The sequence below is a fragment of the Xiphophorus couchianus genome, chromosome 9 (genome assembly GCF_001444195.1).
Source record: "Xiphophorus couchianus chromosome 9, X_couchianus-1.0, whole genome shotgun sequence".
Taxonomy (NCBI): domain Eukaryota; kingdom Metazoa; phylum Chordata; class Actinopteri; order Cyprinodontiformes; family Poeciliidae; genus Xiphophorus; species Xiphophorus couchianus.
This window is the reverse complement of record NC_040236.1, coordinates 2,765,801-2,791,404: the sequence shown is the minus strand read 5'-3', so window position 1 is coordinate 2,791,404 and position 25,604 is coordinate 2,765,801. Positions and strand designations below refer to the sequence as shown.

Here is a 25,604-nt window from a genome sequence, read left to right as displayed (position 1 = left end):
CTGAATCTGTGAGAAAGAGCCTGTCACAAGCCATTAAAGCCCATGAAAGGCCCAGTGCACCGACCATGGGTTCAGGTCCCCGCTGCCTGGTTAATCGGAATTTACCCGGCTTTGTCCTTGCTCCTTCATGGACAATGAGTTGATAACGAGCCTAAGCAGCTGCTGGGAGTGAGCTGCAGAGGGCATGAAGCAGAGCAGCAAATGCACTCTAAATTATTCAAAATCCTGTAACACAAAATTTACTCTTCAGTCAGTTCAGAAATGGATTTATTAGTTTTTTTTAGAATTTGTAACTTAATCCTTAAAAGAGATGAGTAAGAGGAGATATTTCAGAGCTTTGATGTTGATGTCTGTTTGTTTTCAAAGGGTCAAGTGACAGACACTAACAGGAGACTACAGGACGCAGGGAGAGATGTAAGTTCATGTATGTGTGTAGTCCTGCATGTGTGGAGGACAAACTGTGCCTTTTGTTTTCCTGCCATGACAGATACATGCTCATTATCTGCAAGAATAGTTCTGCGGTGGACATGACCGTTCTTTAACCTGGTAGTCAACAGGGTGACCTCTTTTTCATTGTCTTCCCCAATTGTGTGGTCCCTCCCCCAGGTAACAGCTCAGACAGAGGAAGTGATTCGCTGTCGGATCCAGCAGAGGAACATGGCCACCACAGTGGAGAAACTTCAGCTCTGTATACCAGGTGACACAGGTTACTGTTACCTGAGAGACCTCATCCAGGGGTAAAACACTGGTTGCTAGTCCCTGTTCTGTTCTTCTGGAAGGAAGTTCAGTCCCTTCCTCAGAACAGCCAGCCGTTGTTTGTGTGACTGTTTGTGTTACAGTCACAAGTGATGGTATGTAGTGTTGCTACAATACAGACAGAATGGAAGTTTGAGTTTTTAAAGATTTTTGGACTCAAATGAAAATGATAAACTTTGTTTTTATGTATATTATAAAAGTGGACATCAATAACAACTATGTAAAAAAAAACACTGATATAAAACTTTGGACTGATGTCAATATCCAATATTAATGTTGCTGTTGTGGATGATTACTGATATTTACCAACAATATTTATATATTTTATATTTCACTACCCTCTTGACACCTTGAAAAACGCAACCACACCGCTGACTTGACCACTGCTCTGCTTCAGTCAAACTTCCCACAATCTTTTCTGAATCACTGTCAATGTCACCTGAGCAAACAAACATAACATGACCAACTTCCTGCCCTCCACCTCCAGAAACAAATGGCAACAGGATGGAAATAAATGTCCATTGTTAATTTTGTGTGATAAAACCACTGTTCTTTTGTGTTTATATATACTGCTCAAAAAAATAAAGGGAACACTTTAAGTGTTAAACACCTATTTAAGCGTTCCCTTTATTTTTTTGAGCAGTGTATATATATAGGGGTTGGACAATGAAACTGAAACACCTGGTTTTAGACCACAATAACTTATTAGTATGGTGTAGGGCCTCCTTTTGTGGCCAATACAGCGTCAATTCGTCTTGGGAATGACGTATACAAGTCCTGCACAGTGGTCAGAGGGATTTTAAGAGAATCTCCTGACAAAACCACTGTTCTTTGGTTCCGAAAAATTACAAAATTCATCCTCACATTTGTTGTCCAGGCATAAACCACATATTTTGGATGTTCTCTTTTCAAAGAAAATTATTTCTCAATAGACTAACTCAAACATGTAACGAGATGTAAATACCAAAGCTGGAAATGGCACGCTGCGCTACAAAGGTGACACAAATTGTCAGGTACATTTGCCTGCATGACTTTGTTATTGTAGTGGTTCGTGCTTAAGGGTGTCACATACATGATAGATACATTTTTATCATTAGAAGATGTTTGACCAGTTTAGATTCAATAACAAGTCCCTAACAATGTTTGTATTTCTTTTTCCTCTGAAAAATCTCTTTGACTCTGAATCAGCTGAAAAATGAGATCTCATAAAGACAGCAAACTAATTCTGTTTTTTATGTTCTGTACCATTCTAGTGCTTGAAATGTACAGCAAACTGAAGGAGCAACTGCATTCAAAAAGGTAATGATCTCCCAAAACATTTCCTTACAAGCTAGATTGTAACAATGGAGATATTCTAAAACCAACCGGAGCTTGGACCGAAGTTAGGTCAAGCTAGGTCTCAGCTAATGAGAAACAACAGGTTAATTGTACAATTTGTATTTGCAACAAAAATCTTTAATCTTTTACAGCTTTCAAACATGAAATACAGAGGGGTTGCACAGGCTGTTTTTATTTAGTAGATTCAAAGGTGATGATAATATGCATGCTGCCCAGGTGAGAGGGGCTTCTGTAGTGGTGTGATGGGTTTCTGGGTGGGGGCCGATGGCTGTTGGGGGTAGTTCACTCCCTTGAGCTCTGTGTGGTAGTCTGGCCAGGTGGAATGGCTCGTCTCCCTCCCCTGCTGGTCCTGTCTGATGTAGATTCTATCACCAACCCAGGGTCTACCTGGTGTGAGCTGGTTATGAGGATGTGGATTCATCCACGTCCTCCGTCCTACTCTGTGGACGTGTCTTTCTGCCTGTAATTGTTGTTTGAAGTTTAAAAAGCCATGACAACATCTTCTAGGTAATCTTAGTGCATGTAGAGTCAATACATAACAAAAGTAAATGAATCATTCTTTCAGACAATTTATTTAAACTCTCCAGATGATGCTTCCTTTTTACCTCATGAATGTCCGCTTTGGCTGTTGCTGAGTAAGATAAGGACAGGGTGTTTGTTTGGGACAGGAAAATAATGACCCGTTTACTGTGAACCAAAAGAAGAAGCTATTCACTGAAAGGACAATTGACCCTCACTGTGCCCTTGTTCACAACAAAGCCCCCCCTGCCTGTCTGCTAGGGTATAGCATTGGCACCCAGAGCCAGGCTCAGCCAATCACACTGCAATAGTTACCTTTCTGGATTTGCCAGTGAATGTATGATATGTATTTTTAACATGTCTGATATATCTGTTATATGTGCTATATGCTTTAGTGCACATTACAGTGTTATGTAAACGTTGGCGCTCTGGTCGAATTCCTTTCGGTGTCCAATGGTTCGTAGCGTTTGTGTCCTCTCACTCTGCGTTCTGACGAACCTTTTCATCATGAGTTTTATAAGAATGTCTTTCTATTCATTTGTCCACAACGCATTTTACATTCACTGACCAACCAATTAGATCCCTTCACAGCCCGCCTATCAGCCTAATGATGAGAGCTAACTCACTGACCCGACGCTGAACTCATACAATTAATACACATACCAGACTCAGGTCGATAATAATAATAATAACAACTAGAAAAATTCCCAAAGAAAGTTAGATGGGCCCCACTGCTGGGACCAGAGCCAAAGGTTCTGTGGCCATGTTTAGTTGGTCCTAGTGTGCATCAGGGTGAAGAACTTTTCATAAAAGTCCTTCTGTCTGTTATACCATCTTGTTTGGGTCAAAGGTCATCTGTACATGTGTTAATCTGATCAGCTGTTCTAGCCTTTTCAGTCCATGTCTAGATTTTTGAAATGTTCCATTTCAAATAGTCAACTCTGGATGTTAAGTCACTGGTGTTCAAATCACACCTCCCATTCCACCTTTACAAGTAGTGTTGTGTTCACTGTAGCGGATTGCATTTAATTAAATCCATGCTCTTCTTTGTCATGCTATGGATTATTTGCCTGAATTTCTTTAATGTTCTTGATATATTGTTTCAATTGTTTTACTGTTTCTGGCTATTTCTGTGAATCACTCAGAACAAATATTTCAATAGTGTGTTTTATTAAGTTCAGCAAACCTGTCTTCAATATTGCAGGGCTGTCCATTGCAGATCATAATAAATGCAAACTCTCACATTTAAACCATCTTAGCACCACAATACATTAAAGAGCTGCTGTTGTTGTATCAACCCTCCAGACTACTCAGGTCTTCCGGTTCTGGTCCTGCTCTGCATCCCCAGAACCAGAACCAAACGAGGAGAAGCAGCTTTCAGCATCTATGCACCACAAATTTGGAACAAACTTCCAGAAAACTGTAAAACAGCTGAAACACTGACTTCTTTTAAATCTCAACTAAAAATCCACCTGTTTAGAATTGTATTTGAAATGTAATCAATTGCAAATTTATTGATGGAACTTGACTTAATGATTGATTCTATATTGCATTGTGTTTCTGTGTTTGTAATGATGTAAAGCACTTTGAAATGCCTTGCTGCTGAAATGTGCTATACAAATAAAATTTGATTGATTGATTGATTAACTGAAACTCTACTGCCCCCAGATATTATGCTGCATTGAAAACCATGGAGCAGCTGGAGAAGGTGTATATTCCAAGGTAGGATCACACAGTCAAAGTTTGTGACTGCAAATTCTACAAGAAATGTTTGAATAGCTCCTAACTGACTTTGTAAAAAGGTATTCTGGTTGTGATTTATTAAATCAAAATCATATTGCATAAGATATTAAAAAGCACCAAAGACAAAACATTTAACTGACAGAGCCCAGTCATATCAAAGAAAAGTTGGCAATTAATGACTAGTGGCAGGCGGCTGTTGTAACCAAAAGTCAACATGTTTGATTAAAGTGTAACTTCACAATGGAAGAACTGAGTATCTGTGACCCCCCCACAGGGTTAGTCAGTACAGGTTCTGCCAGATCATGGCAGAAAATCTGCCCAGACTGAGGGAGGAAATCAAAGAGATCTCAATGTCAGACCTCAAGGACTTCCTGGAAAGCATCCGGAAGCATTCCGACAAGGTTGGAGAGACGGCGATGAGACAGGTGGGACTGTTTCTTCCAAACCTTTAACTGACAGACGGATAGAGCTGCATGTTTGATTTGTGTATGGTGCTTCTGCCCAGGCACAGCAGCACAGGACCTTCAACAGTGCTGTGGCAAAGCAGGTCCACACAGGACACTACAGCAAGCCTGTGTATTCTCTGAGCGGACACACACACACACACATCTCCAACGGCCTGCTGACCCATGACGACGCTGGAGACGAGGAGGAAGCAGATGAAGAGGTGAGACTAGGATAAAAAAAAAGTGTTTTACTTTAAATTATCACAGCTCTCTGCATCCACATGTCCCAATGTCTTATCACAAATACACATTTGTTTTTATTGAAGCCATTATTAAACTGACTGGCAACAAACTGTTGGGAGTTTCACTTCCTGTCTTAAGTGAAGGTTGTGTAATTACTGATGTTTTCTCTCGTCTTCCAGGTTCTTACAGCTCAGGACCTGGTGGATTTCTCCCCTGTCTACAGATGTCTACATATATACACTGTGCTAGTAGGTGATTCTGCTGCTAATTCACTCGACAAGCAGGTATGACACATGATGTGATACATACAGTCACATTGGAAAAGACTGAATGAAAAAAACTACCATACCTTATTCATTCTTCGATATAGTCATTAGAACATTAGGGCATGCAGCTGTACGGTTCTGCTTTGTTCACTGATTTATTCAATAAGTTTATAAGTCAATAACACTCAGTATTTCTCCACATCTACCTGTTATTTGAAAAGTTTATGGGTTTTGATCCAAAAAAGCAGATTTCTTTTTCATGCAAATGTTTTCCTGCAGAAAGCTCATTAAATTACTCTAAATGCTGTATCCCAAAATCCATCTGTTTTAGTCTGTTTCTATAAATATTGTGTCTTCAGGGTGACAGAGAAACATTTGAGAACTACTACAGGAAGCAGAGGAAGAAACAGGCCCGCCTAGTATTGCAGCCACAGGCTAACATGGTGAGCACCTCGTGTCTTTCACTGCATGTGCAAATGTAAATTATTGGTGCGCAAATAAAGATGTTATTCTCCAGTTCTTTATCAATAAGCAGTGTTCTGCATTTATTAGTTGCAAGACACAAAATACAAGAATCAAAAGTAAACAGTCTGAGACCTGCCTTCTTGTTAAACCATGCAACCTGTGTTAAAGCAACACGGTATATCACAAAAATGTCTGGGTATTAAAATGATGTGTTTTCTCTGTTTGTAGCATGAGACTGTAGAAGGCTACAGACGATACTTTAATCAGATTGTGGGGTAAGATGTGCCTTTCAGTCTGTTTGGCTCCTGGGTGCACTAGAAGTTTCTGGACTGAAGACGTATGTGTGTGTGTGTGTGTGTGTGTGCATGTGTGTGCGTGTGTGTGCGTGTGTGTATGTGTGTGTTTGTCGTCAGGTTCTTTGTAGTGGAGGACCACATCCTTCACGCCACCAGGGGGCTGGTCACCAGAGCGTTCACCGATGAACTGTGGAACATGGCCCTGTCCAAGATCATTGCTGTGCTCCGCACACACTCTGTAGGCCGACACTCACACTAAACATGTACACACACACCATCAGCCGCACTGGCTGCATTTTCATTGACCTTAAAATGGCGCAAGTTGGAATTACAAAAATAAATTTGCTTAATGGAAACATGGCAAAAAAACAAAAGTTTTTGTGCTCTGATGAGGTGGGTTTCCAACTGTATCAAAATGAGTGTTTCCCAAAAACTGCAGTGGAAACAGTTTTTTCACATCACACGACTCATGATCAACAGCAGGAGGCTGCCACTGGCAGAAAGATGAGGAAGATGACAGGAGGAGGATGGCGCGGCGTGTTTTCTAATGACTTATCGGACAAACAAACTTACTCACGTGTTATTTTTAAAGTTATTGTGTTTCTTATTTCACGGAAACGCCGCAAATGCAACATTGTGTTTTTTTCAAAGTTAGTGGAATATTGACAAATGTAAACACAGATACATTCTGTGGAAGAAAAGGAGACTGTTGAGTTCAAAATAATTATGGAGATCTGTGTTTCTGGGGAGAACTTTCCTTTACTGATACTCATACATAATAGCACAGCGGAGGTGAGTGCACCCACAGGCATACTGATGATGTCATTCTCAACACAAAAGGTCAAAAACCATGTGGCCTATGTGGCCTAAGAAGAGGTCACTGGGGCTAAATGAGAGACAGATTGCAACAATAACAGTAGATTTAGAGGGTATATTCCTGACTGCTGGACTCCTCTCAGTTGTAAATGACTGAGGGATTATGCTAACCGGTCAGAGAATGGGCTACACAGCATGGGGGGGGGTGACTGACAGAAGCTGAGTCACAAGAAGCTTCACTTCACAGAGAGGATTGCAACATGTTTCATTAATATTCACTTACAGGCATTTTGCCTTGTAATGAGCAGCAAAGTGTTTGTGGGGATAATTGCTGATTATTTTTTACTTCTTTAAAGTTACTATATTGAACAAAATTGGCATTCTAATCATAAATATCACCAGACCTTCAATGGTAATGTGTACCGTACTGAACAGAAAACCGGTTCAAAGTGCTGTCCCTGTTGGACTCTGGTCCTGATGTTGATTTACACACTTCTGACAGGATCCTGGTGTTAGCTTTAAGACATTGTGTTGCTTTCAGCTCATAAATCGGTTCGTGCTTCTGAAAAATGGAAGGGCTTGTTGATAGTAGTTCAGTCACATCCCCTCCCCTCTCAATGGTTACCCTTTTCATAAAATACATTCAAGTCAAGGCTGAGGCGTCTTCCTCCAGTCTGAGACGATTCATGAGACGACTTTAGAGGGTTAGAATCTGTCTCCTTTTTTTAGAGTAAAGTCACCATTATAATTTTCTCACAGTTTCCCTGTAGAAACATAAAACTTAAAAACTGGAAATATAAATATTTCAATAAGATCTGTTCATGTTTTTAAAAGTGTTGTTTTAAAAATCAGAACATCTTTATTTTCTCATCTAGTTTAGTTCTCTTGGTGTAAGTCTGATAGTTGACCACTTTCTTCTCCAGTCTTACTGTGATGACCCAGACCTGGTTTTGGAGCTGAAGAATCTCATAGTCATCTGCGCTGACACACTGCAGGTTTGTTCAGAGTTTTGCTTTAATTAATCAGCTTGCATGAAAAGCTTGACTGAGACATGTGGATTTGTGTGCCTCTATGTGTTCACACAGGGTTATGGTTTCCCAGTGAACCGACTCTTTGACCTGCTATTCGAGGTCCGAGACCAATACAATGAAACACTGCTGAAAAAATGGGCCGTGGTTTTCAGGTGAGATTCCTTCTAAAACTGTCTTTGTATAGGGAAGATGCCTCCTTCAGATAGGACATTTTTATTTTATTGAAACAAGAAAGCCACAATAATTAATTGACCAAAATCTAACACTTCTTATTCATTATTTTTTTTATTGTTTTTATTTTTTTCAGCCTTAAAATATTCTTTGCTTCTGTTGTGGAATATATAGTTCAGCCCACAAACCAATTTGTACCAACCAAAAAGTACGCCATCTTTCTGCTCTTTGCTTTTACACATTAGTGTGATAAATTGAATCTAGTCATAGTCATATTTTAAAGCCATTTAAATTTAACATCAATACAACAGATTTAATACTAACAAAGAAGTCAAAGTGGAAACACTGCATGTGAAACACTAAGTACATCCTCTGATCCAGTAGATACTAGAGCCAGCATTAGTCGCAACAATTTAAGTGCTGGAGATATTTTCTGTCTGACTCTCAGTCTCTCATGTTGTAGAAGGATTTTGCTCTGTTCTTGTTTCCAACATTGCTTTAGTTCAGTTGATTTTTGAAACATGTCAACACCCAGTGCATGTGTTAACACAGCAGAGCCTTTTAGTCATGTTGTGATCTGGACTGTCTGGGCCCATAATTCTCAAACTGTACCACCGTTACCACTGTTTGGGCTGCCCTTAGCCGTACTTAGAATAAATGTTGGTTTGACGTTTATGCTGGATAAAACATGGAGGTGATTAACTGCTAACATGAGCTACCGGCAAAGCCATGAGTTGTTGAAATAGCTTGAGCTTTTCTTTAAACAGGAACTCATCACAGAACACAAGAAACTAAGAAAAAGTAGATCCTTTGTCATACTGTTGTTTTAAAACATTTGTTATTTCTTTGTTGTTCATGGGAGTCTTGGTGGAAATAAAATGCTTGTTCAGTTAGTGTTTTTCACACAGCTTTTCCAATTTGGCTTGAGGTGTTAAGACACTTTGGAATCTGTTGTGTTTTTCTAAACAGCAATGTAAAAGTAAGGAATAGTGTGGAATTATATTCCCCAAATCTGGAAATATAAATTAGTATGAAAATAATTTGTTCCCTCGCTTTACTCTGTCTGATTGTCCAAATCCATCCATCCATCAATCCGCTGAGGTATATTTGTAGTAAATCTTGTATTTATACTTGAAAACTGACTAAAGAGCACTGAGAAGTCTAGATGTTAGTGTGTGGCAAAGTATTGGTATTAAAACATGCATGAACCCTGTTTAAATAGCTGACCATAGTAAAACCCAGAATAAACCAGATCATTTTTAACATGCTGATATGTTGATCCTTAGAAAGAGCATGGCCCTTTTTTCTCCCATGAGTGAGATTTTCATAGACAGCCAAGTGAAGCCAAGGCCTCTTCCTTCTACTGCACTAAAATCTAAAGTATAACCAAGCATTAAATGTTATTTTTGCACAGAGAGATCTTTGAGTCAGACAACTACAGCCCTATCCCAGTGGAAACAGAGGAGGAGTATAAACTGGTGACCAGCCGCTTTCCCTTTCATGATCCTGAGATTGAAAAGGTGACAAGAACCAAAACTGCATAATGCTCTCATAAGCATTACTTTCACATGACCAACATGCCATTAACATTTTGCTGTTCTTTGTTTCTACCTGTGTGTGAGCAGCAGGACTTCCCTAAGAAGCTGCCGATGTCCCAGTCTGTCCCTCAGATCTACACACAGGTCAAAGAGTTCATTTATGCCAGCCTCAAGTTCTCAGAGTCCCTGCACCGCAGGTATGGCACTGTCTTACATTTCAGATGCTTGCATTAAGAACAAAGTTCATCACCTTTGAAATTATGACATTTAATAGAAACTGAACATAATTTGCAACAAGCTTCATCAATTTTCTCACTTGTATTTTAAGGCTCCCATAATTATACATGAACAGGTTAGAAAAGCATTGAAACCACTTTAGAAGTGATTCTTTTATCCATGAGCCATTTTCTCCTGGAGGTTTCTTCACACCTCATATCCCCCATTCTCTTACTCTGGGAGTTTTGTAAAAACTGAAAAGCTGAACCTGCAGGAGCTAAATGTTGTTTGTGTCTTCAGTTCAACAGAGATCGACGACATGCTGCGAAAATCAACCAACCTGCTGCTGACCAGAACTCTGAGCAGCTGCTTGCAAAACCTCATCAAGAAACCACACATAGGACTGACTGAGGTGGGACTGGATCTATCTCTGACACACACACGCACGCCCACCCCCCCCACACACACACAAGCACATACATGCCATCTCACCTATTTCAATGTGACATAGCATTTAATCATCTGCTGTAAAAGCTTCACCTTTCCTCTACAGCTGGTGCAGATTATCATAAACACCACTCACCTGGAACAGGCCTGTAAATACCTGGAGGAGTTCATAACCAACATCACCAACGTTTCACCTGAAACAGTTCACACCACAAGACTCTACGGCTTATCCACATTTAAGGTAACAGAGTAAAAACCAGATGGAAGCAGAACAATTAGGTCACATCAGGACACATTCATCTCAGATTTATCTTCTGTTTGATGAATCAGTTTTTATAACAATTTAAAGTACTGGAGCAAAGTAATGGCAGTGACACATGACATTTAAAACTATAACAAGACATTATAATTTGTCATTTGACTGTTGCCGCCATGGTGCTCTCCTGATTATAAAGTCATACATTCACTGTCAAAGCTTAAGTGTAGCTTTACGAACAAAGTGTAAAATAAATTTCCTTCATAGCATCCTGTCAGGACAGATGTGGGGACGAACTGCACCATGCAAACACAAGATGTCAGAGATCCTGCAGATCTAATGGTCAAAATCTGGTTTCCATTCATATAATATGACATTTTTCCTTTAATATTAACATTGAAGGAAAAATATAGTTAGTGCATTACCTGCAGTAAGTGAATTAGTAAAAAATCTACATTGATAGGGCCTGTTACAAATTAAAGAAATTAGAAAGCACCTAACCTGGTACAAGATAGCAGGATACAAGTCAAGCAGTACTGCAGACAACAGCAGCACACAGAACAGAAGGTGACTCAGAGCCTGTTTGTGCTTCCTGTTTGTCCTTTATTTTAAGGTTGTGCAGAAAGATAAAGATATTAAGTGTGAATTCTGTTGTCAGGACGCTCGCCATGCTGCAGAGGGAGAGATTTACACCAAACTAAACCAGAAGATTGATGAATTCATTCAGCTAGCAGACTATGAGTGGAGCATGGCAGAGTCTGATGGCCGAGCCTCAGGATACCTCATGGATCTGATCAACTTCCTTCGTTCTACTTTTCAGGTCTTCACACATCTTCCGGTAAGTTTAATGAAGCCTCTAACGGACACATTGAATGTACAGCCGTGTAAACTACGACTAAAGTCACTGTGTTGTTGGTCTTAAGAGACATTTTTGCCTTTATTTAATGAGGTGGTTTTTCTTGTAAATGTGGAGGTGAGGAATGTTTTGGTTCATTTCCGTCCAGCTCCCTCTAGTCTTCTGTTTTTACATCTGAGGCTGATCCTATGCTGGTGTCCCAGTCTGAGTGGGCCACTGGTTGGTGGGCTTTTCAGCACCATCTGTTGTGTTTTCTTTCAGTTTGAGTGTTTTTTGTTTTTTCCAGAATGCATCCTGCCTCCCCATTAACACCTTCTCCAATGAAATGTTACTTATGCCAGTTTGTTTTATTCCTTGATTTTTATTTTCACTCTTCAAGCATCCAAGATAACTGGTGGAATTTGCTTCCTCCTTTCCATTTATTGTTGCTGCATTTTTTTTCCTGTCCTTTCCCTCCTCTCCCCCTTTCTTCTATTTTTGGTTGGTTTTGGGTTTTCTGCTCAGAATAACAACAATGACCATGCATCAATGTCGGTGAGTATATATGCTCGGATTTTATTCCACTTTGCTGCCACTTTGCAGCCTGCTGGGAACATGAATGCATGCTTGTTTGACTGCAGAAGCTGCTCTACGGTTTCACTGGCAAACCTGTACTCCTTACTGATGACGTTCATGGAAACCAGTAACATTTAGATTCTCTGCAAGAGCTCCTCTGATAATGTATGATGTTGAATAAGAGAGGATCAGTGGATATGCAGTAAAGCTGATACAAGGACCTGAGAGAGTTCTTAAAACGTTTTGATTGTTTTCTGTTCTATGTGCTTCCAGAGGCTAAAATGAACAAATTTTTGTAGTTAAAAGATTTTGTAAATAGAGTACAGCAATACTGTGGTCACTTTAAATTTGATTTTGGAACCGCATAAAACCAACTATTCACTGTTGCAGTTTTGTTTGCTCCATTTTCCTGGTTGCACGTGTTTGTTCCTGGTTTTAATTTCTGTCTGTTGAGTTGAATGTTTCCTATCAGACTGCATGGGTCAGCACCATGATGTGTATCAGAGGGTACTGAGAGGTGGTCGAAGCTCCACGATGTTTGACAATACCTCAGTGTTTGTTTAGTGTTCATTCTGCATTTCTTCAAGCATTGAACTGAAAGTCAGCTTTGGTCTAGAGCCGGTTATGAATGCTACTGGACAGGAACTTCTGGGTTGCACCAAAATATATGTTGACAGAATTTATTGAAGCAGTGTTTTGGGGATTGGCTGTTCTAATATTTAAGATAAATACCACATAAGGTTTTTTATTTTAAGCATAAGGCAAAATAAATGTATTTGTATACTCCAACACGCCTCAAAGTGCAATGCACGTAACACCAGCACAGGTGATTAAACTGTATTACTTTTTGTGGTTCTACTGTGAGAACCATAAAGGTGACAGTAAGAACCATTTATTACTACTTTTTAAAGGCGACTGTATGGCTGTGACTGCATAACAATCAGAGCACTGCAAACACAAATACTGCTGTTGAAAAACATTCCCATTCGTAATGTGCTTCATTAGGACACCAGTCACATACTGAGGGGAAAATAGTAAAACTAACAATCAAGATGGACCATTTTAGAGAATTTAAAACACCATTAATTGGAATTTATCGTGATAACAATAAATCAGAATTCTTATCATGATAAGAAATTTTTCACATTAAATGATAAACAACACAACAAATGATAAATGATCAAATTGTGATAACTAATGTAGATCTGTAAGCACTTTGTTCAAAGTAGCACTCAAACATTAATAACAAGATGAGTCGCTGTTTTGGATATAAAGAAAAGGAAGTTAAACTCTCTCCAATGTTTTAAAAAGTAGACCAAAGCCAGAAAGATGTAAAAGAAAACTAGCATTGAAATGGAACTGTCAGGAAGTGCGGGTGGTGAGAGTGGTGAGGCAGATGCAGCGGACCCAGGTATGATGAATATGATGTTTTAATGAAAATAACTTAGTCTAAACAACGAGCAGGAGTAACACACACTGAACACGAAGAGACTAAACATTGACGACAACAAGGCTAGACATTGACGACACAGAAGCTAACATTGACGACAACAAGGCTAGACATTGACGACACAGAAGCTAACATTGACGAGGACCCGACGACGAACAAGGAACACAGGTGGAGTTAAATACACGGGAGGGTAATCACAGAGACGAGACACACCTGGGAACAATCAAGGGGAGGACAGGACAACGAAGAGACTTAACGACACAGAAAACTCTAAATAAACAAGGAAAAACACAGATCATGACAGTACCCCCCCCTCAAGGGCGGCTACCAGACGCCCAAGAAAAAAAAAACAACCAAAAAACCCAGCAAGGGTGGGTGGAGGGGTGCCGGACGGCGGGCCAGAGTCCAAACCAACAAAAAAAAAAAAAAAAAACAACCCACCATCGTGGGCGGAAAAACAAGAAGGGCCAAGAGTCCAAAAACAACAAAAAACTACCCACAGGGTGGGCGGGGGCAAAGGAGGCGGGAACCACGGAGGTGGTCCGGCGGTCGTCCGCGGCGGCGGGAACCACGGAGGTGGTCTGGCGGCCGTCCGCAGCGCTGGAGGCGGGAACCACGGAGGCGGTCCGGCGGCCGTCCGCAGCGCTGGAGGCGGGAACCACGGAGGCGGTCCGGCGGCCGTCCGCGGCGCTGGAGGCGGGAACCACAGAGGCGGTCCGGCGGCCGTCCGCGGCGCTGGAGGCGGGAACCACGGAGGCGGTCCGGCGGCCGTCCGCGGCGCTGGAGGCGGGAACCACGGAGGCGGTCCGGCGGCCGTCCGCGGGGCTGGAGGCGGGAACCACGGAGGCGGTCCGGCGGCCGTCCGCAGCGCTGGAGGCGGGAACCACGGAGGCGGTCCGGCGGCCGTCCGCGGCGCTGGAGGCGGGAACCACAGAGGCGGTCCGGCGGCCGTCCGCGGCGCTGGAGGCGGGAACCACGGAGGCGGTCCGGCGGCCGTCCGCGGCGCTGGAGGCGGGAACCACGGAGGCGGTCCGGCGGCCGTCCGCGGGGCTGGAGGCGGGAACCACGGAGGCGGTCCGGCGGCCGTCCGCGGGGCTGGAGGCGGGAACCACGGAGGCGGTCCGGCGGCCGTCCGCGGCGCTGGAGGCGGGAACCACGGAGGCGGTCCGGCGGCCGTCCGCGGCGCTGGAGGCGGGAACCACGGAGGCGGTCCGGCGGCCGTCCGCGGCGCTGGAGGCGGAAACCACGGAGGCGGTCCGGCGGCCGTCCGCGGGGCTGGAGGCGGGAACCACGGAGGCGGTCCGGCGGCCGTCCGCGGCGCTGAAGGCGGGAACCACAGAGGCGGGACCCCAGGAGGCGGTCCAGCGGCTGTCCGCGGCCCGGGAGGTGGCGATGATGAGCCCCCCGAGGCAGGGTCTCTGGTGGAGCACAGGGGGTCTCGGTGGGAACGCCGGGGGTCTGAGTCGGAACACTGGGAGTCTTGTGAGGAACGCAGGGGGTCTTGGTCCTCGGGGTCTCGGGAGTCAAGGTCTCGGGGGTCAGGGTCTCGGAGGGAACGCAGAGGGTCAGGGTCTCGGAGGGAACGCAGAGGGTCAGGGTCTCGGAGGGAACGCAGAGGGTCAGGGTCTCGGAGGGAACGCAGAGGGTCAGGGTCTCTGGAGGAACGCAGAGGGTCAGGGTCTCTGGAGGAACGCAGGAGGTCAGGGTCTCTGGAGGAACGCTGGAGGTCAGGGTCTCGGGTGGAACGCTGGAGGTCATAGTCTCGGGTGGAACGCTGGAAGTCTGAGTCGGAACGCAGGGAGTCTCGGTAGGAACGCAGGGAGTCTCGGTCGGAACACTGGGGGTCTCGGGAGTCGGGGTCTCGGGAGGAACGCAGGGAGTCTCTGGAGGAACACAGGGAGTCGGGGTCTCAGGAGGAACACAGAGGGTCAGGGTCTCAGGAGGAACGCAGAGGGTCTCGGGAGTCGGGGTCCCGGAAGGAACGTAGAGGGTCTCGGTTGGAACACAGGGGGTCTCGGTCGGAACACAGGGGGTCTCGGGAGTCGGGGTCTCGGAGGGAACGTAGAGAGTCTCGGGAGTCGGGGTCTCGGCGGGAACGCCGGCTGATTCGGCCTCGGGTGCGCCGGCTGGAACGCCGGCTGATTCGGCCTCGGGTGCGCCGGCTGGAACGCCGGCTGATTCGGCCTCGGGTGCGCCGGCTGATTCGGCCTCGGGTGCGCCGGCTGGAACGCCGGCTGATTCTGCCTCCGGTGCGCCGGCTGGAACGCCGGCTGATTCTGCCTCGGGTGCGCCGGCTGGAGGTGAGCCGGAGCGGAGCCTCGGTCCCGGCTGCGGGGGCGAGCCGCAGCGAAGCCTCGGAAGCGGCTGCGAGCCGCAGCGAAGCCTCGGAACGGGCTCCGGGGGCGAGCCGCAGCGAAGCCTTGGAAACGGCTGCGGGGGCGAGCCGCAGCGAAGCCTTGGAACCGGCTGCGGGGGCGACAGCTCCGGAAGGCGACGAGGGGCCGGGTCCACCGGCGGCTCACGTCGCTGTCTCCGGGCTGACCGTGGAGGTGGCGGCTCCGGAGAGCGACGAGGGGCCGGGTCTGCCGGCGGCTCACGTCGCCGTCTCCGGGCTGACAGCGGAGGTGACGGATCCGGAAGGTGACGAGGGGCCGGGTTCACCGGCGGCTCACGTCGCTGTCTCCCCCGGCGTGAGTAACGGCGGGGGCCGAATCCGGAGGGCTTTGGGGTGGTGACTGGTGGGATCTGACATCTTCTAAATGCCAGGGTATAGTCTGAGTCCAGTCCCATCTCCTCCAGCAGCAGCGGAGATGGCAGGATCTCTACGTCCTTGTAGAGATCCCGCTGAGCCAACTCCAACTGCTGCTGGAACCATGCCTCCTGGTCGTGCTGGGCCATATGCTGCATTCTCACCGTTCGGTATGGTCGGGTCCTTCTGTCAGGAAGTGCGGGTGGTGAGAGTGGTGAGGCAGATGCAGCGGACCCAGGTATGATGAATATGATGTTTTAATGAAAATAACTTAGTCTAAACAACGAGCAGGAGTAACACACACTGAACACGAAGAGACTAAACATTGACGACAACAAGGCTAGACATTGACGACACAGAAGCTAACATTGACGACAACAAGGCTAGACATTGACGACACAGAAGCTAACATTGACGAGGACCCGACGACGAACAAGGAACACAGGTGGAGTTAAATACACGGGAGGGTAATCACAGAGACGAGACACACCTGGGAACAATCAAGGGGAGGACAGGACAACGAAGAAACTTAACGACACAGAAAACTCTAAATAAACAAGGAAAAACACAGATCATGACAGGAACAAATTGGAATAAAAATAACAAAAGAATAAATCCTTTTTAAAATAAGAGAACTACTGCAACTGTTTTTGGGAAATATTGCAGCATTTGTGCAGAAAGTATCTAAAGTTTGTCTAGAAGTTGCTGAAGTTACTTTTCCTTCTCTCCCTCCTTGAGCTGTTAGCTATGCCTGGCAGAGCTGTTCTTATTTCAAGTAAAAAAAACAGCATTGCCTAGTTCAAAGTTCCCCAAATATAGTAAACCACGTGTTAACAGAAAGAAAGAAAACTTACTCTTCACAACCCAGAAGTTCCCTCCTGCTCAGCTTGTAGAAAACAGGATCTGCTCTGACTTGTTCAGATCCGAGTTCCTTCACTACATTTATATTCACTGTTGATCCAGATGGTTTGGTGGAAGAAAAGCTGACCCCACATCTGTTCATTGACCATTTTCCTCATTTGTCTTTTGTCCTTTTCTCATATCCAATCCCTTCCTCCAATTCATTCCTTCTATTAATGTTCAACACTGACCTCTTTCCGCACTTTCATTTCCCCCATTTCTTTCACCCTTGTCATCTTCCTTTCTTTCCTGACTTGCTTCATGCTTTACGTTATTACCACCCCATCCCCAATTTCTCTCTCTGTAGGGGAAAGTGGCCCAGACAGCGTGCATGTCAGCTTGTAAGCATCTGTCTACATCGCTTATGCAGATGCTTCTGGATACAGAACTCAAGCAGATCAGTATGGGAGCCATACAGCAGTTCAACTTGGATGTCATGCAATGTGAATGTGAGTATGAAGAAAGGTGAAGTTTTTCTCAGCTTGTTCTACTTATAACAGTAGCTGCGGTTCCATTTACCCTAAAATTATTTTCGTAATTGGAATTACGAAAATAAATCAACTTAAAACCCTTAAACCCTCACCCCCAGAAAATACAGTGGAAAAACAGCAAGGGGGCGTTCTGTTGCAGGAAACACTCCAATTTTGAAAAAACTCAGGTTTTTGTGCTAAGATGAAGTGGTTTTTCAGCCGTATCCTAACACTTCTTTTTAGCATCACTCGAATCACTGTGATCAACAGCTGGATGTTACTCAGGGCGAAGAAGACTACAGGAAGTAGTAGAAGGCTGATGGTTTGTTTTTGTTTTTTTCTGACAATGTGCAGCTGGCTCCACCAGCATCTCACAGTATCACACAGTTCAGAGCAAGTTGTCATTCTAACCTGTTGAATCCATAGCTCTTCCCCAAAATGTCACAAACGTAGCTGCTCCCAAGTAGGCGGGGCTTGTCGCTCCAACGCCTAAATAAAATGCTCATGTCTCCTCTGATTGGCTGATAGATGCTGAGCGCCAGCACCATGACTGAATTATGAATGTATCACATGTGACTCTTTACATCAGTCGCTGCCATGGTTGTTAATGACTTATCGCATGAACAGACTTATTCACGTGTGATTTTAATTTAATTTCTTATTTGATGTAAAAAGTGCAATTGTAAAAATGTGTTTTTTCAACATTATTTTTCACAGCTAATGTCACAGCTAAGGTTTTAAAATATTTGTAGTTTTAACATACAGTTTTATGTTTATGTGTTGATATGACTTGAAGCTGAGTGAATAGTATAGTTATCTAGCTCTGTATTTTGATCAAATGTTACATAGCAATATTATAATGTATTCTAGTTATATTTTTGTATCATACTGATGAGATTTTTTAGAAAAAAATAATTTCTTTGCATTACACCGTCTGTTGACACCGGCTAAAAACATTTTAATTATTTAACCCATTTCTATGAAAAAAAAAAAGAGTCAAAAGCTCCCAAAAATGTTAATATCAGGCTGTGTTTATGTTTCTTCCAGTGTTTGCCAGTTCAGAGCCAGTGCCCGGCTTTCAAGGCGACACACTCCAGCTGGCCTTCATCGATTTACGACAGGTGAACAGTCAGACTGCCTGGCCTTTTAACCACAAGCGTAGCCCGGCTGTTACCACTTGGCCTGGGTAGAGACTCGCTTCTGAGTAGAAAGCCCCTCTGTCTCACTGGTAAAAGTCTGGTTTGCTTCTAGACTCACAGGCTAATCCTAAATTCTGTTAGAAATGAACATTCATCAGTTTTACAGCATTAATTCATAAAGAGTGATTGAGATGAAGTGAGGAACTTAAAACAAGCTGCATATGTAGCTACTCAAACATTCTCCCAGCTGAAAGTGAGGACTGGGTCAAACCTCTCAGAGACTGATAGGGACCAAAATAACTGAAATAAATAAATAATCATGTCATTTCTAATGTACAGTAATGTAATTTGTAGTTGCAAAAATCGTTCTTTGTTATTAGTGTAAACAATTTTTATACTTCTAGGTTTCCATTGGTGTCTGGTTCTCCTAAATGCTCAATAAACTAAGCTAAGTTTTCATAAGTGATAGGACGAGTAGCATCCTATGAAATGCAATGATTTTTATCAATCTAAACTGGAATTATCTTTCAGGAGTTACAACAGCTTCTTATGTAATGATTTAATATTAAAAGGTTCTTTGAGTACCTAATTCTTGCTCTGAGCTCAGTACTGAACTCCAGGTGGGAAGAATGGGGTTTTGCTGAGCCTCTCTGAGTGTTGGTCTCTCAGCCAGATAAATAACAATATTATCACTAAGCTGCTCTGTAACTGCTCTTTCAGCAAGACCCACACATCCAGCTGTTTCACCTTGTGACGTTACCATAAACTGTTATGGGGTGGGGGTGGGTCATCTCCATCAGGTTAACCACAGGTCAGTGGGGCGAGCAGAAGATCATGTAGATTTATAGCAACATCACATAACCTGATCCTCTGAATAGAATCACAGTTCAACAGACCTTCATCCCACCAAGGCTGTGTGGTTCTCAAGGCAACCATTAAGGTTCCTATCAGTATCATCACAACGTAATTCAGTTTTTTTCCTACCAGCAAACAAATAGTCAGAAATATCAGAAACAATATCAGAATTGTCTGTGAAAGAAATGGAAGTTGTACATTTCTGGCCATTCCTTTTAGAGAGTACAGAGGTTGAAGGTATCAACTACAGGGGCAGTTAATGGACACTAAAATGTTATATCTGAGAAAGATGTTTTCATAAAGAGCTTTATGAAAATCATCATAAACCTCATAAATCTCTGGCTGTTGTTCTAAACCTGAAGCTCTGCTTTCTCTCTGCAGCTCCTGGACCTGTTCATGGTATGGGACTGGTCAACTTACCTGGCCGACTATGGTCAGCCAAACTCCAAGTACCTGAGAGTCAACCCAGCCACTGCGCTGGCTCTGCTTGAGAAGTAAGTGCCTCTCACCACCAGACACTGCTGGGGTTAAAAATAATTCACCAGGTTTTTTTTCACCCTCAATTGCTGTGAAACCAAACATGGTTGTTCTCGTGGAAACAAATGAAGGAGTTTGCTTACTCTACCTAAAAGCTTCTTCTCAACAGTTTGATATCAGTTCTGTTGGAATCCAAACTCTGACTCTGGACATAGCTAAAATATGAACTCATTTAGGAGATTTTAGTTGTTTCTACTGACGCTATGGATGGAGATGGTGACTTTTGGCTTTCTCTGAATGTCTCGGTTCCATACCCTCATTTCTTTCTCACCAAAATTTGTTTTTTTCTGCTGTTTTTTCTCCTGCTGCTGTTGCAGAGTCTACAGGGGGTAGGTCCACCATATTCACTTTCCCCTTTTTACATACATGTGTTTAGTGCACAAGTAATGCTTGGTGACATTGTACTATAGAGCTGTGTGTCATCTGCACAGCTGTGTTAACAAATCTAATTACTTGTTATAAGCTGAGTTAATGGGAGGATGTTGTTATTAAATAAAAGGAGTCCCAGGATTGAACCTTGGGGTACGCCACATGAGACTTCTACCTGCTACGATGAACAGTCACCTGTTGACATAAAGAAGTCCCTGTTCTATAAAGTCAGACCCAAACCGGCTCAGAGAGTCCGACCCAGCCTTCCAGTTGTTTACCATGTCATGGTCATCAGGGTCAAATCCTTTCTGTCACACAAGCAACGATTAGCGACCTCAGTGTGAAATAAAGACAATTAAATATAAAATCACAGCAGCTGGTGTTTACCTCTGTTTCCTTCATCTTCTGACAAATAACCCTGTTTATGACAAAAACCTGATACGTCACCATCAGTACAACAAATAATTGACCTAAGTTAAGCTTATTTGTGTGGATAGAATGTTTTTACTGTTTATCATTATCAGGGAAAAATAGTGTGATGGCAGAATTGTTATTTATTGACAAAATGTTAAACTAAGTAAGGTTATCTTTGTTACGTTTGCTGTGTGAAATGTTTTCCATATCATTGGTCCCAGAGCATCAATCAGTGTATTTGTGTGTGACTGAAGGCACCCGTTGTTCCCTGTTCAGCAGTGTAATGGAGTAATGGGTTTTACTTTGAAAGCAGTTTATGTTTTTGTGGAGGTCTGACTGTTTGCAGTGACGGATCTGTGGCTAAAAACTTAGAGAAACTAAAGTGATGATTGTTGTCACTTTCATTATTATCGCAGTAATATCCAGAACCATGTTAGATCTATCTGAAATCTAAATGACCCATCTCTGCTTGTTAGCTAAACATGGTGAACTCTGACCAAACACACAGTTGGTTAAATGGCTGCATCAGGAACCTGAACACTTGTTCCAGTGTGCCAGTGACAGTCAGACATTTTCACACACTAACAGATGATGTCAGGTCTGACTCATCTGGACCAGAGCATTCACAGACTCCTGTTTCTGCTTTCAGAATGAAAGACACCAACAAGAAGAACAACATCTTCTCTCAGTTCAGGAAGAACGACAGAGACAAGCAGAAACTGATCGAGACTGTGGTCAAACAACTGAGGAGTCTCGTCAATGGCATGTCCTCCTAGAATAAAGCATACATGTTATTTGTATGTGCAATAACCAGATAAGATGAGTGAAACATGCATGCATTCACATGCACACATAAAAAAAAAACGCCCTGAACACTATTGGTTTAATACACCACAAAGCAATCTCATGCAGAGGATCATATTCAACATAAAAACAGCTGAGTTCTCATACTTCCTGGGCGCATGGTCATAGACATCAGCTGAAGGCTCAGCATTACACTGTATGTAAAAAGCCTGCAGGGAACCCCCTGCCAGCAAACATGACATCATTTCCTGCCTCTGACTTCAAATCTGTCAGAGGATTTCTGCTAAGTTATGCACACACTCCAAACTATTTACTGAACCCTCAGAGGCCTGCAGAGAAACGATCTGTCAGCGGCTCATTGGAGATAAACTGTTTTGTACATTTTTTTAAACTGGAATGATTGGAGAAGTAAACTGAGAGTAGGAAGTACAGGAAGTGACAAAGTATTGGGGCAACGAACCCAAAGATCCAAACGTACATACACTCAGCAAGAACATCAAGTTTGGCACCTGGATTTTCTTCAATTGGTGTGTATTTTAATGTAACTTTATTCTGAAGAATCACAGATCTTGTTAATCTGAGATGATGACGTCATTTACTGATCCACAGATACATTTCAGATTCCTAAAAGTAATAACTGTGTGAAGGCAACATTTCAGACTCAGTTACATCTAATCCTGTTTATGTCTCATTATTAATGAGTGAAATAAGGAGAGTTTCATTTCAACAACTGAGATAACATCCATTTACTACACACAAGAAATAGATATGTATGTGTGTGTGTGTGTGTGTGTGTGTGTGTACATGTAATAGAAATGTAAACTGAATAATTTATTATTGATCTTTTTGAAGTTTGAGTTATTTATATTATTTTTATTATTCAGGATGCTGTATGTGTGCGTGTGTGTGTGTGTGTGTGCTTTGTGAGAGAGTACAGATCAGAAATTTAAGAGCAAATCAACTTATCCAAATACTGTTGATATGGTTTATGTGGCAACAATGAATTATGCTGAAGTTCTATACATGAAGTGAAAAGTGAAAATGTGAATGATGATGTCCCAGGAGACTGATGTTCATATAAAACCTGTTTAGTTCTCCACTTCATGGTGGCTTTTTGTTGTTGTTTTTTCTGCCTTGTCATATTATACATTTCTGTCAGATTTATGGCACACCTATTTTGTCTCCATCTGTTTTCTACTCAGAAATGTAGCTTTTTATTTGCATCCATTTTTTCCACCCTGTGTGCAAATGGAGTTAAAACATAGAGCACAATTCTCTCTCTTCACTTTATTACAGATTCTGGATCAACCGAAGTTCCACATGCATAAATATTAAAGTGAATCTTTGAATATAGGCTTTACTTGTGATGTGATTATGGAGGCACATTTCTGCTATGAAACTCAGAATTGATTTTTCCTGAACTTTTTTATTTGCTCCTGTTTATTTCTCTGGACTTCCCACACAGCGTCTGCTGCAGCAGGAAGTCCTCCCACTCCATCAGTGGGACAGATGCTTCCACTGTGGAGTTAAGAGATGATCTTTCCCAACTGACATTGATGACTTGAAATCTATTGCAGTAAATGTTAACTAAACATCTGCGACTTGTACTGATACCATAAAATTATAATGCTTAATGGAAGGGAAACAAATTCAACATGCTTAGGATTCTTTCCCCACAAAACCCAGTCAACAAGCTCTTTGTTAATAAAAAAACGTTAAGTATCCCTTTATTACAGATTCTGGATCAGGAGGCCTTTTTCTAACCTCAAAATCTGTTTTTACTCAGTCAAGTCCAGTGAAGACGCAGGGGGAGGATGATGACTGTAACACTCCTGATCCCAAGAAAAGGTTCCTAGTGGGAACAGGCTTTAAAAGAAATGCACCACGTCCAGAAAACAGCAGGTGGTTTTTATACCTAGATAGTTCTAGTCAGAGTAACAAGTTGGGGCTGCGGCTGCTGCCCATCACCTGTAGTCAACCAGAAACATGCAGGATCTCAGGCCCACACTCAGTCAGTTACTTAAATAACAAACCTTTATTATAACACAAATCTTTATTATAATAGCAAAACACAAAGTTCAGTCTGTATATGACTGAATTATTTTGCCCTCTGGCACATTACAGCAGTGGAATTAGATCATCCATGCATTTGTTTTTTGCATTATATAAATAAACCAATATTAATAAAAACATTTCTAGATTGTGCAAAAATGCTGCTGTGGAACAGAATAAGACTACATAGCAACAGCAGTCAACATTCACATGCAGTCTGACTATGAAGCTAATTAATATTAATTATGTGAATGAAATGAATCATCAGGTGGGCAGAATGAGTGTGAAGGCCTGTTGATCCTTTTACATTTTAATGCCAGGAGGAGATACCTAGGAGTCCAGAGCAGTCAAACTGCTCACATAATGTTTGTTACATATACTAAAAACCTATTTGTGAAGTTTGTTAATAAAAGGCTGCAATCAACTCTTGTAAACACAGGTCTAACTCGTTATAAACCTAAATTCAGCATTTTTTTCTTTTTCTTTTGTTCCTCAGGGTGAAATTCAGGTTTAGAATGTCAGAATCCACCAAGAGAAGCAATAATGTCGTTTATTATATCATGGTCTGCAGGTTAACACTTTACATCTGTACATAAACTTTGATGGGAATGTTTTAAAATGAGGTTTTGTTTTGTTTTTTATGTCCATTGCTTCAAGCTGGATGTTGTTGTTTTTTCCTCCTTATTTTTATGGCTTGTAAATCCCTCTGTATATATTCCCCTTTTTGTAAAGAAAAGATTTTAGCAGCGTCTCTGCTCCTGACAACATGAAGGTGGACTCTGTGATGTGTTCCTCCGTCAGTCTCTGACATGAATTCATATTCAATAAGAACCCCAGCTGCTGGCTACAGTGTGAAGAGCTTAGTGATTTGTAGTTACATGCGTAAGTATAAAAAATTCAACGTTATAATACTGAATCAAATCAAATTAACATTATACAATGTTTCAGATCATTAAACAGTGTTTAATACCAGACAAAGATTATCGGAGTAAACCCAAAAGTTTGTTTTCAGACAGTTTCACTAAGAGGAAAAAGCAGGGCCAATTTTTTAAAAGCCGGACTTGCTGATGACCTGGTGAGTCTGTCAGGTCATGGAATGTGAGCAAATATTTTTAGACCTTTGCTGAGGAAGATAAGATCATTTGATAAGATCAGCTTCACATGCAAGAACCGACCAATCAAAGATCTCCCAAAACTAAGGAAATCAGTGCCGATAAATTGGTGCACCCTACAAATAAGCGATCCAAACCAGCCTGGCCCTCTAGGAAATGAGGATCGTCCCCTTATAAAATCATTAACTAACTGATTAACTACATTTTTTCTGTGTTGAAAAGCAACAACTGTTTAAAAAGCTTATATTAGCTTGTGGGAAAATTCATTAAAACCTCAGGTTGCAAATGTGGTTTTAATAAGTTAAAGGAACACAAAAAAGCACAGGTGAGCCAGAGATCACTTCTGTCAGGAGTGGCACAACATACCAGAGCCCCGCATACACAACATACTAGAGAATATAATGTACACACTGTGTTGTTTCAAAAATGTAAATAAAGATCACCATCCTAGATGGAAGAAAGTAACCATTTTAAAAATGTACACATTCTTTCATGACTCCATTTTATCATCTTATCTCTCTCACACACACACAGTATATTTTTCTATATTTACAAAAACTTGGCATTGACTTCCATTCATTTTTCATTCTTTTCTGCAGCCTAACTCTAAGCTAAACTCAGTTCACATCTTAAATTAACCCCAACAGAAAACAGCACTGCTCCTAACGGGGCCCAAAGGTCCCATAAGGAGCAGTCACAACATTGAATTTTTTATTTTTTTAAATGGACCTTACAATGTGTCAAATACAAGGCCACACACACACACTGAGTGACTTTGACTAATAACAGGAGATA

At 42.4% G+C, this 25,604-nt stretch overlaps 1 protein-coding gene across 7 annotated transcripts in view; it reads left to right on the top strand.

Moving 5' to 3' along the window:
* The window catches only part of exoc6 (exocyst complex component 6), a 33,896-nt gene extending 8,622 nt beyond the window's left edge, over positions 1–25,274 (top strand). For 2 of the 7 annotated variants that reach the window (XM_028027733.1, XM_028027737.1), the window contains exons 3-25: positions 367–414; positions 607–697; positions 2,010–2,055; positions 4,282–4,335; positions 4,631–4,781; positions 4,862–5,023; positions 5,225–5,293; positions 5,671–5,754; positions 6,005–6,051; positions 6,190–6,310; positions 7,812–7,883; positions 7,974–8,071; positions 9,505–9,610; positions 9,716–9,825; positions 10,145–10,256; positions 10,398–10,532; positions 11,206–11,385; positions 11,908–11,937; positions 17,365–17,506; positions 18,575–18,648; positions 19,903–20,015; positions 20,376–20,387; positions 21,491–25,274. In XM_028027733.1, coding sequence (XP_027883534.1) covers positions 367–414; positions 607–697; positions 2,010–2,055; positions 4,282–4,335; positions 4,631–4,781; positions 4,862–5,023; positions 5,225–5,293; positions 5,671–5,754; positions 6,005–6,051; positions 6,190–6,310; positions 7,812–7,883; positions 7,974–8,071; positions 9,505–9,610; positions 9,716–9,825; positions 10,145–10,256; positions 10,398–10,532; positions 11,206–11,385; positions 11,908–11,937; positions 17,365–17,506; positions 18,575–18,648; positions 19,903–20,015; positions 20,376–20,387; positions 21,491–21,617 — 2,184 coding nt within the window. In that variant the 3' untranslated portion in view covers positions 21,618–25,274. The remainder of the gene's footprint in view (positions 1–366; positions 415–606; positions 698–2,009; positions 2,056–4,281; positions 4,336–4,630; positions 4,782–4,861; positions 5,024–5,224; positions 5,294–5,670; positions 5,755–6,004; positions 6,052–6,189; positions 6,311–7,811; positions 7,884–7,973; positions 8,072–9,504; positions 9,611–9,715; positions 9,826–10,144; positions 10,257–10,397; positions 10,533–11,205; positions 11,386–11,907; positions 11,938–17,364; positions 17,507–18,574; positions 18,649–19,902; positions 20,016–20,375; positions 20,388–21,490) is intronic. The other 5 variants (XM_028027736.1, XM_028027739.1, XM_028027738.1 and 2 more) reach the window with 3 other exon arrangements.
* Positions 25,275–25,604: the final 330 nt, after the last annotated feature.